This window comes from Palaemon carinicauda, chromosome 5 (assembly GCF_036898095.1).
Source record: "Palaemon carinicauda isolate YSFRI2023 chromosome 5, ASM3689809v2, whole genome shotgun sequence".
Taxonomy (NCBI): Eukaryota; Metazoa; Arthropoda; class Malacostraca; order Decapoda; family Palaemonidae; genus Palaemon; species Palaemon carinicauda.
The window spans coordinates 105,639,698-105,651,967 of record NC_090729.1 but is presented as its reverse complement, the minus strand read 5'-3'; the positions used below and the strand labels follow the sequence as shown (position 1 = coordinate 105,651,967).

Below are 12,270 nucleotides of genomic sequence, written 5' to 3'. Positions count from 1 at the left end.
AATACGTAAACTAAAACATTGGTAATAAAAAAATCAACATACAGTACTGTATAATCAATATAATCGATGCAAAAACTAACCTATACATATATGTGTACACTAAATGAGTTTGTTTCTTCATTATGATCAGAGCTGAACGTAAACAAAACATTGGTTGCCATTTTTTATCGTGCTTTTTAGGTGTTTAGGAAACGCATGATATAAAATCGCCTTTAATATTTGTGCCTGTTTTAGTTTAGGGTGCTGTAGTACATGCATTAAGTGTTCTGTACATTAAAGGGTGGTTTGTTAACAGTACTACGTACAAGGGAAGGTTTTAAAAGTCCGAATATACATGTTAAATAAATAGGTAAATATGATGTCACTACTTCGCGGAATTTCACCTATCGCGGCCGCGTCTGGAACCTATCTACCGCGATAAACGAGGGTTCACTGTATTCACACTTAGCAAAAATCGGTCCAGAGGTAACGGATACAAACTGGAATTGAAAAGACACAACACCACTCAATGTGGCAATTTCTTTATATACAAAATGGCAAATATTTGGAATAGACTTCCAGCAGATGTAGTAAACAGTAACACGGTAAATGAATTCAAGAATAAGCTAAGAAAAGATCATAATAACTTTTTAAATCCTTAAAGTAAATCACTCTACCAAAGAGAAAGTAGTCTCCGCGGGTGGACTAAAAAGTCTTTGAGACATCCAAAATCCTTGTAATGCCTTGTAACACTCACGCTCTCTCTCTCTCTCTCTCTCTCTCTCTCTCTCTCTCTCTCTCTCTCTCTCTCTCTCTCTCTCTCACACACACAAATGAAATCTTTTTACTTTGCAGTCTCCAATAAATACTCACTGACAGAGCCGTAATATTTATTTCTTAAGCTTTATAATCAAGCACCACCGAGCTAAATACTATAAAATATCGTGCATCGGCAACATGAATTTAACTCCGGTTAACGTTATGCGATTCAACAGTACAAGCAAATAAAATATGAGAGAAGTATTTCAAATATAACTATTGAAATTAGCATGCTAATTGGAAAATGATAGATCAAGTAATAATAGTTTCTTTTAGTAAATATGAAATATCCTTCGGTAGCATGCCTTAATAATAGGAGAGATATTTGATCCGAAAATTGAGGTTGAAGGCGGCCTGTGCAGGGTTGATAAGCTAATTTGAATGTAAACAATGAAAAAGATTATATTTAGCTGTTTTTAATTATAAATGCCATGCTAAAATGTGAATATTACATGCATTATTATTGGATACAGTTAAGTGAAACACCAGTTTAATCAAAATCCGCTTTATTTCAAATAGAGTATAGCTATAATTTTTAACCACAGTAGATGGATATACACAGTACAGAGAGAGCTATACACAGCTGAGTGAAGAGATAAGTAGTGGAGCGAAGCACTCTCAGAGTAAAGAAGGGCCGTCTATTTGAAATCATCGCGCACCGCGAATTTTATTGCGATTAGGAGAATTTTTATTTGATAGGTATTGCATTGTTCTTGTGCACGAAAAACCGAAGCCGTGATGTATTATGGCGGCAATGATTTCATGAGAACACAAACAATATGCTTTAATATCAATTGTAAAACCATATTCAAGAACTCATCAATCATTCTAATCTGGTGGTTCACAACCATTTTTAGGCAAGCATCCCATGGCTTGCAGATGGAGTACTTGCACACCCCTTGTTCTAATGTAAACTATGTAATAAAGCTATGTATTCATTTGTATTTCTAATCCCAAATCTATTATCTATAAAAGGCATACAAGTTTCTTTGCCTTTGTGTTTATGACACATGTTTTGTCACCCAGCCGCAGCTTTTTTCTCACCCCCCCCCCACAATATCAATACACTGCCTTGTGGGGCCATTTAAATTATGTACTAGAGCTATGCATTCATTTACAATTCTATTATCGAATAGCTTCTTTTCCTTATTGCTTGTTACACCTGTTTTCTCAATAAGATTTTGTAAAATAAAAGAAAAGTATTTATTGCTTAAATGCTCTTTATGCGAACCCGCAGGCCCCAGACGCAGCCTTTACCTCCCCCCCTATCAATACACCACCTCCAGAGGGGCAGTTCCACCCACTTTGGGAACCACTGATCTAAGCACATGTGTTTTGTATCTTAATTTAAATAATGTACAGATAATTTCAAGTAGGCTATATTCCGTATACTCCCATGCAGCAATTGATGATTACATTTACACTCCACTGATTATGAACAGGTGTAGTACACACACATACTCTCTCTCTCTCTCTCTCTCTCTCTCTCTCTCTCTCTCCTCTCTCTCTCTCTCTCTCTCTCTCTCTCTCTCTCTCTCTCTCTCTCTCTCTCTCCATTAGAAAATGTTATTTATCACATTCTTTGTAATTATACATGATTGCAGATGTTTTATGTCAAAGGAAACTAAATTTTTTAACATTTCTTTGTAAAGTAAAATACTTTATTGGCTAGCTGTTTTTTTATATATTTCGGAGGCTATCTATTGTGGAATTATTACATAATCACTTGGATTTGCTCATAACCGCAGTACTTAACTGTTTCGAGAGAAAATTATATAAAAAACGAACTTCTGAAAAACATTTCTAATCAATAAACAATAGGAAGGAAAAGTCTATGGATTTTTGTTATTTAGATTAAAATAAAAAATAGAAATTCGTAAAATTGTATACAATTTATCTTATTGTCAGTAGTAAGGAAATAAACATGCAAATATGCAAATTAACATTAAAATACAAGTTATCAAAAAATATATGCGATAGTCAAAAATCTCGTATACGGCTACTGAGCGGGAACCGTTGCCTCGTAACGAAAGAGTTAAAAATCTAAGAATCAAGATGTTGATACCAGTACCTACCAAATGAAGAATTTCACTTTTATCACTTACTGAGTACTCACATTATGAAGGGACTAAAATAAATAAGAAATTTAAAAACGGACTAATAATGAGCATTAGCATGCAAAGTAAACATATATGAAGCCTGAAAAGCAGGTTCACTAAAGTTGGGGATAATTATTGTGGCAAAGCCGAGGAAGAAGGGATTGTTAAGCTAGGACATTCAAAACACAAATAACAGGTAGATACATTACATGTTATATGAGACATTAAACATCCAGTTATTGAGGGTTGACATGAAGCTTCAAGGGCCTTTAAGTGGTAGTAGTATGTCAAGGAATAAATACAGTTGATAGAATCACTCAAGTGAATTGATAAAATCAATCAAATGAGTTTACAATAAAAAAAAAAAATCATTTACGTTAATGATCTCGAATTTTGACAGAATAATTTCTTTTGGTAAACTGGCATGGTAAAGACTATGACCATCACAATATCTTAGGATATACAGTTTGGTAAAGGGTTATTATTTGTCTATTAGTATATGCATAAATTAGTACCTTGAGAGATTGAGCTATATAAAACCTTCCACAGGGCTCTCATAACTTATTCGTTTGTAAATGAACAGAAAATCTTTAGATAAGGTAGAGTTAGAATGGGAAACTATGGGGAGAAGAGGTTATAAAGAATGGCTGCAAAATAGAGAGCAGAGATCAACGAAACTAGAGGCCCAAAAAGATATCCCAGAGGGCATTTCAAAGCACACTGAAGGCAATATTGGGAGAACTGTGTGGATCATTACACTTGTGGCTCTCTCAAATCAAAGTAACTTTAAATCTTGAAATTCAAGGAAAACTCTTCTGTGGATCTAACAGGATGAGACACACAATATCAAGTAGACAACTACAACATTGCTCAACTCATTCAAGTGGGATGTAATGGGCAAGGAAGCTCTTTCTTATGAAGAGTTTGGAATTTGGAACCCTAAATACAACCCCCCCCCCCTATAAGATGTTCACAATTCAAATATACCCATCTCCTGGAAAAGTGAGCAACTTATATTTATAAACAAAATAATTTTCACCCTTTATTTACATTACTTGCATAGTTGACAAGTTTATTTTCTAATGATGGCAAGGAAATACAAGTAACTGCCTAGTCTGCAGCCCCACTTTCACTCCTACATCTTGGTGTCCTGGGAAAGGGCTATGCTTCTTGTAGGCTATCAAATATTAGGGCACTGTTACTTTTAGCCTTGAGGGACAGTGAGATGCCATATTTTACTTTGCAACCTACAAGTCAACTTCACTACTTTTGGTAATGTAAATATATTTCTCTGTAATGTCTTTGCCTTTCCCCATTTTTCTCTTAAACCTGGTTTGATATCTGATGAGCTATCATGTTTTCATTGATATTTAAAGAAAACCATTCGAATTTTTACATGAATGTAATTTCCTGACCTAAAATAAACATTATATGCAAGACATCTATTAATAAAGGAAAAGTTGAAGATGAGTTCTTACTTTTTGATTGAGATGTCTTCCAAATTCCCAGTATCTACAAACATAACAGTAACCTGGGTGCTTGTCTTTGCAATGACCTGGACTCTATACCAATCTTGTGTTGAGAACATCCCTAAGTAAATTCTTCCTGTAAAAAAATGGAAATGATACATACATCAATCGCATAAATTCTTGAAATAAAAAAATTGTCTCCAATGTAAAAAGTCTATCTAAAAGCATTCCTTAAAAACTTTATACAGAGCTCTTGGTTTCAAATTTATTTTTCAAAAATATGTAAAAAACAGTTAATTGACAAATCTTTAAATGCAAGGAAATATACAAAACTATACGTCCTCATATCCTTTTTAAAGTACTATTTATTTCAAAATTCAATTACCTTATGAACCAAAAGCTTGAATTATCCTCAGCAAATAATACTTTTACAGAACTTTTTGCCGTAGAGTGAGATTGGAAGCAAGTTCTTTTTACTGCCTCTTGTACTTTATGGGGTGGGTCTTCCTACTAGCATACGGTATCTAATCATCTTCTGACTTCTATATATTCATCCTACTAAGTAACGGTAAAATCATCTCAATTTCTAAGACCTTAGTCAATTTCCTAGCAAATGAAAACATCTAAAATAGGGAAAAAGAATTTAGGCTAAAGGTCAGAATACTTGTTTTTTGGAGGTTGGTTAATTTACTGTTTGGTCTCAAAGAACTTTTCTGTGGAAGGGTAGAACAGAGAATCCAATAAGACAAGTAAATACCAAAGAAATATTGTCTTCCCTGCTCCAGGAGCAGTGTATCAATTTACACAGCATGGCCTTGATGCGCATAAGGGAGACCCACGAATTATGGCACTATTGAATCTGTCATAGCCTCCATTATGTTGAAATACATCACACAACTGATGACAAGTTATCATCGAGAACCAGTACTAAGGCTGGACACAAAGTTATCTGGTCACTTTTTTGCACTCAACAACCTTCTTTTATTTGTCAGACAAACAGACGAACATATTTTTCTGCACACATTTAGCTCCTCCACTTTTATGTTGAGTACAGATTGTTAAGCTATTCTTAGCTATTCCTTGCGACAGAGTTAATGTGATACTTGCTGTATGATGCCATTTAGTCTTTACCAAAGTATAGGTTTAAAGTTCATCTTCTCTATACTTATTTTAAGTACTAAACGATTTTCATATTGTTAACAGAGTTTAAAGTTGTGATTCTTAGTTTAGTCATGAGTTTAGTAAATAATTAAATGAGCCATTATATCATGAAAGCGCAGGCCACAAGCCACCTCGGGCCTGGGAAAGAGTTACACTATTATGTTGAATATATACTGTTGCCATTCTTTTACTTCCCGGGTCAAAGCATGAGGGAGGTTGGAAAAGCACTGGGGGATTTGAGGTGGGGCAAACTAGATTGCAGATGTCACGTAGTAACACGCTACCACCCATCTCCCGGAGGAAGCACCTGACCTCCATAGAGACAAGGGCCTTAAAAACTCACCCTTGGAAGTAAGATGAGGGGAGTTGGGTGCGAACGATGGTCGCGTGCCCTCGTTGCCACTGGGCGCCCATTACACACAAAATGACACTCCACTGGGCGTTGATCTTAGTATTAACTTATGCCTAAGATTAATAATGTGAGATAAGTAACATGTGTACCCCTCCCTCTTGCTTGATTTGGATAGAAATGAAGATTGTAATGTTCAGTTGATAAGTCAGATTTAAGACGAGATAAATTGCTCCTTTACTCGTGGAAGATTAACAGTAACTTGCACTGAGCATTTTCTCTCCAAATGTGTCTGTTAAACTATAAAGTTGATCCATTGTTATCTTCAACTTGTGAGTACCTAGAATATCCAGGTAACTTGAAAGTCAACGAGAGCTTAGAGATAAATTGATTACGTAATTGAAGATATTCATACAATCCTTTTGAAGAAGGTTTAGGCTCACGTTATGACAATTACCTTAGACAATAAATCCGCTGTACAATGTAAAAATCGTCTATTTCCTCTGCTTCTGATCATTTATTATTTAACTGCCATAAAGTAAGTGACAGTTTTAGACTAGTCTACAATTGTTTGCAATTTTCAGCGTAAACTTTTTTTCCCGCCAATTAGTATCTTATCACCTATTTCTTTATTACCCATATATTTTATTAGCTTAATCTAAGTTGCATCCTCAGTGTAATTTTTAAGCTAATTAAATTTTTTTTACAGTGACCAGTGTATACGCCTTTATTTTCTACGTTTTAGTCACCGCATGCAAGTATTTATGTCATGCCGTTCCACACGACTTTTCACTTAAACTCTTACCGTCGTCAATTGTCCTGACTTAAGTTCGGAGGCTGCCATTTGATTTAGGACAATCAACTTATTCCTGGCTAGCTTATCTATAACAAACCAAACCTTGGCATAGGCTAATACCGTGTACATCATAGTCATAGGCTAATACTCTAAGCCTAAACTTAAGGTTAAACTTGACTCTTGCTATGGAGAAGGACAGATCTTCATGTGTAGCGGAGGTTGAGGGAAAGGCTGGTTGATGGGGTCTTTTTATTCTTACTTCTACAAGTGCTAGTACATGACAGGTACTCCAAACTGGTACCCTTTTATAAGGGAGGAAGCAAGAATTTCACATAATAATAAAGGGAGTAACACTGTTTCCCCTCTACGCTGATCGCTGTCGACTTGAAGAGTGCGCTCTGAGCTTACCTCGCACAGCTACGCCCGAGGCTCACACAACTACGCCTTTGTTTACCTTGTGCGCTCAATCACAAACTCTCGACCACAGACAACTACTCCTTTGTTACGCCTCTCTACACCTCTGCGTATGCACACTCGATCCTACACCATCTCAACCACGTGTGGCTAACATAACATTTTGATGAGATGAAAACCAATTCGTTTATTAAGTCTAATAATCGTAAAGGGAATTACCATTCAGTTAAATGAAGCATTTCTGTCATTAAATTTAAGTTAAAAGAATTTTGTTACTTCTTTATCTATGAGGTTATAAGATTTAGTACAAAGGCTTCTGGTGGCATAGTTGACAGAAACATTGCCTGTCATTTGAAGAGACTGGGGTTTGATGCCAATTTGAAGCAAAATTTTAGAAATCAGCCTTTGCTGCAATATACCTAGTAGGCATTGCTACACAATGGGTCAAGTTGTCTCTTAACCCTAGTAGGCTAACATTGTTACATAATGGGCCAAGTTGTCTCAACCTCAGTTAGGTTAAGCAAGGGATGTGAAGTAGTTTTGTATCTTGAACTTATAATTATCATAATTATTATTATTACTATCCAAGCTACAACCCTAATTGGAAAAGCAAGATGCTATAAGCCCAGGGACTCCAATAGGGAAAAATAGCCCAGTGAGGAAAGGAAATAAGGAAATAAATAAATGAAGAGAACAAATTAACAATAAATCATTCTAAAAAAAAGTAACAACGTCAAAACAGATATGTCATATATAAACTGTCAACGTAAAAAACAAATATGTCATATATAAACTATAAAAAGACTCATGTCCGCCTGGTCAACAAAAAAACATTTGTTCCAACTTTGAACTTTTGAAGTTCTACTGATTCAACTACCTGATTAGGAAGATCATTCCACAACTTGGTAACAGCTGGAATAAAACTTCTAGAGTACTGCGTAGTATTGAGCCTCATGATGGAAAAGGCCTGGCTATTAGAATTAACTGCCTGCCTAGTAATACGAACAGGATAGAATTGTCCAGGGAGATCTGAATGTAAAGGATGGTCAGAGTTATGGAAAATCTTATGCAACATGCACAATGAACTAATTGAACGACGGTGCCAGAGATTAATATCTAGATCAGGAATAAGAAATTTAATGGACCGTAAGTTTCTGTCCAACAAATTAAGATGAGAATCAGCAGCTGAAGACCACACAGGAGAACAATACTCAAAACAAGGTAGAATGAAAGAATTAAAACACTTCTTCAGAATAGATTGATCACCGAAAATCTTAAAATACTTTCTCAATAAGCCAATTTTTTGTGCAATTGAAGAAGACACAGACCTTATATGTTTCTCAAAAGTAAATTTGCTGTCGAGAATCACACCTAAAATTTTGAAAGAGTCATACAAATTTAAAGAAACATTATCAATACTAAGATCCGGATGTTGAGGAGCCACCGTCCTTGACCTACTGACAATCATACTTTGAGTTTTGGTAGGATTCAACTTCATACCCCATAATTTGCACCATGCACTAATTTTAGCTAAATCTCTATTAAGGGATTCACCAACCGCAGATCTACATTCAGGGGATGGAATTGATGCAAAGAGAGTAGCATCATCTGCATATGCAACAAGCTTGTTTTCTAGGCCAAACCACATGTCATGTGTATATAGTATGAAAAGTAATGGGCCAAGAACACTACCCTGTGGAACACCGGATATCACATTCCTATACTCACTATGGTGCCCGTCAACAACTACTCTTTGAGATCTATTACTTAAAAAATCAATAATAATGCTAAGAAACGACCCACCCACTCCCAACTGTTTCAGTTTGAAAACAAGGGCCTCATGATTAACACGGTCAAAGGCAGCACTAAAATCAAGGCCAATCATACGAACTTCCTGACCACAATCAAGGGATTTCTGTACTGCATTGGAGATTGTAAGAAGGGCATCACATGCTCCAAGGCCTTTACGAAAACCAAATTGCAAACTAGGGAGTAGATGATTACCTTCAGCAAACCTATTAAGACGTTTTGCCAGAAGACGTTCAAAAACTTTGGATAATATGGGAGTTATGGAAATTGGGTGGTAATCAGTGGGACTTGAGCTACCACAAACACATTTACATAGAGGAGTAACATTACCAATTCTCCAACAAGTGCTAAAAGCTCCTCTTCTTGCTAACTTGTGCAAAATAAGATAACTTTGGAGCTAAGAAATCTGCTGTCTTTATAAAAAAACAAAGGAAAAATACCATTTGGGTCTACACCTCCATAAGCATCAAGGTCCATCAACAGAGCTTTAATCTCACGAGATCGAAAAGCTAAACTAGTTAGTTTAGCCTCAGGAAAACAGGAATGAGGAAGTTCAAGTTTTTCATTACTCTGTTTACTGTCAAAAACATCAGCCAAAAGGGTTGCCTTTTCCTTTGGACAGTGAGTGACTGAGCCATCTGGTTAAGTAAAGGAGGAACTGTTGCATCTACACCAACGAGTGCAGATTTAAGGGTAGACCACCATTTATGTTCCTGAGTTGTACCAGAAAGGGTTTCTTTTATGGTTAAATTGTACTCCTTTTCAGTTGAGGCATAAACTCTCTGAGCAAAAGCTCGAAGCTGAGTATAGTTGTTCCAGGTCAAATCTGATCTGTTACCCTTCCAAAGGTAATGCCTCCTGCTTCTCCAAATAAGCACGTCTACAATCATCATTGAACCACAGTTTGTCCTTCACTCGGTACCTTAGCACACGAGAGGGGATACGCCTATCAATTATGTTGACTAGATTCTCATTCAAAGGGACAACAGGATCTACACTATTATATAATTGTGACCAATTCAAGCACAAAAGATCATGCAAAATCCAATTCCAGTCTGCTTGGGATTTCATATAAATTTTACAAGAATATGATATATCAGGGACAGGCTGCTCAGTCTTCACTAATAATGAAATCAAGGCAGGATCAGATGTCCCGACTGGAGAACCAACCTTACTAGTTATAACGCCAGGGGAGTCAGTGTATACGAGGTCCAAGCAATTACTGGACCTGTGAGTAGCTTCATTTATGATTTGCTCACAGCCTGATTCAGAGGCAAAGTCTAAAGCTCTTAAGCCATGGCGATCGGTAGGAGAGATAGAACTTGACCACTCCCTATGGTGAGCATTAAAATCACCAACAAAGACAAAAGAAGCCTTTCTATCATCTTCTTGCATCTTAGCCATAATGGTAAGAAGACAATCGAAGATAGAATCATCCATGTCTGGATTCCGGTAGATCGAACACAAATAAAAGTTGTTATGCCTGCCACAAACTTTTATTACCTGAATCTCATGACATCCACATTGATAGCAGGACTTATGAGAAGCAGGGTACTCGGTCCTAAAATACACTGCCATTCCCCTGGCCCTAGGGATGGCATCACGTTTCAACATTATTGGCGTCTTAAAACCAGTTATAAGGAGTTGAGATGAGTGCCTCATATTAGAAACCAAAGTTTCTGAGCACAAAAGAATATTATACTGTCTGGACACAACTGTAAGTTCTTGGATATTTGCATGAAGACCACGAATATTGCAATACAGAAGACGACATTGACGAAATCTAGGACGTACTGGTCCTGGATTTTGCTCAATGTCTCCAGACAGCATAAGAATTAATAGAAATAAAAAAAGAATTAGATTAGATAAAACTAGATTAACAAGAATTATAACAAAAACAATATGTACAGATTTATAAATCAAGTGATTGATGATACCCATAGACTATAGTAAAAAGTTGGAAAAACTGGTCAGCATGGAGGAGCCGATACACCATGCAAGGCTAAATACCCTCCAGGATAGCCACTTCAACTGAAGGGAGGACAGTAAGGATGGTTTTGAGAAGAAAAAGTCAGAAAAAGGAAAAGACAACCTCTTGATAAACCACCAGGCATCCATGGCCCTTCTATTAAGCCTGCCCAACACACCATTTCAAAAAAACAGGAAGAAAAAAAATAATAAGAAGATAGAATAGTGTGCCCGAGTGTACCCTCAAACAAGAGAACTCTAACCCAAGACAGTGGAAGCCCATGGTACAGAGGCTATGGCACTACCCAAGACTAGAGAACAATGGTTTAATTTTGGAGTGTCCTTCTCCTAGAAGAGCTGCTTACCATAGCTAAAGAGTCTCTTCTACCCTTACCAAGAGGAAAGTACACTGAACAAATTGCAGTACAGTAATTAACCCCTTGGGTGAAGAAGTGTTAAGTGTCTCATTGTTGTCAGATGTATGAGGAAAGACGAGAATATGTAAAGAATAGGCCAGATTATTCTGTGTAAGTGTAGGCAAAGAAAAAATAAGCCATGAGTAGAGAGAGGGATCCAATACATTACTGTCTGGCCAGTCAAAGGATCCAATACCTCTCTAGTGGTAGTATCTCAACGGGCGGCTGGTGCCCTGGCCAACCTACTACGCCTAAATTAACACACATCAATGCTTTATACAGTATTAATAGGAATTTAATCAAAGGGAAGGATACATTTGATCAGTGAATATCCCACATATATTTATTGGTCTATTTTTTGCATTTTCATTTTATAAACAATGTTTATAAACGTTCTATTATCATCTACGTGGAGATGGCCTCCTCCCTTCCAGGGCAGAATGTGCTTACGTACATTAGGGTTGGACCTTCGCCCGCACATGCGACTGGATCCTCAAACTTAATTCAATATTGGATTTGCCATGTTATTCTTTTCTAATCATTAGCTTTATTAAGCCTTGCGTTTCAGCTACTATGTAGTCAGCGATAGAGATTTACTCATGGTCTAGTTTTGAATTTCTTCCCTACTCTTCAACATTTTATAGAGTTTCACTAGCTAGTTTTAATTTTTTTCATATTCACTTGTAATCCTGTGTGTTAATATGGCAGCTTGGAGATGCAGGAAAGTAAACTCCCTCCTTCTGGGGATTACTAAAGATTATTTTCCTTTAGGTATTTTCTATGTCAGATGAGTGAAACCAAGGGTAAGTGTAACCAAGCTAGGTGCACTAATCTTTGCAACCTAAATTGGTGTCATGCCCATTGCTGCTATCATGGTGCTTGATGTGCCTCTTAGGCCAGGGCTTGGGATCCTATAAAGTGCCTTATCTGCATCCAATGGGTTCCTTCTGCTATAGGTATTAGGTTGGCCAAGGCACCAGCTACCTGTGGA

General features: G+C 36.7%; 1 protein-coding gene across 1 annotated transcript in view; it reads right to left on the bottom strand.

The window, feature by feature from the left end:
* Positions 1-12,270, bottom strand: part of LOC137641382 (RING finger protein 17-like) — a 1,982,860-nt gene that overhangs the window by 67,171 nt on the left and 1,903,419 nt on the right. The window contains exon 34 of the mRNA XM_068373901.1: positions 4,376-4,502. Within this exon, the coding sequence (XP_068230002.1) occupies positions 4,376-4,502 (127 nt within the window). The remainder of the gene's footprint in view (positions 1-4,375; positions 4,503-12,270) is intronic.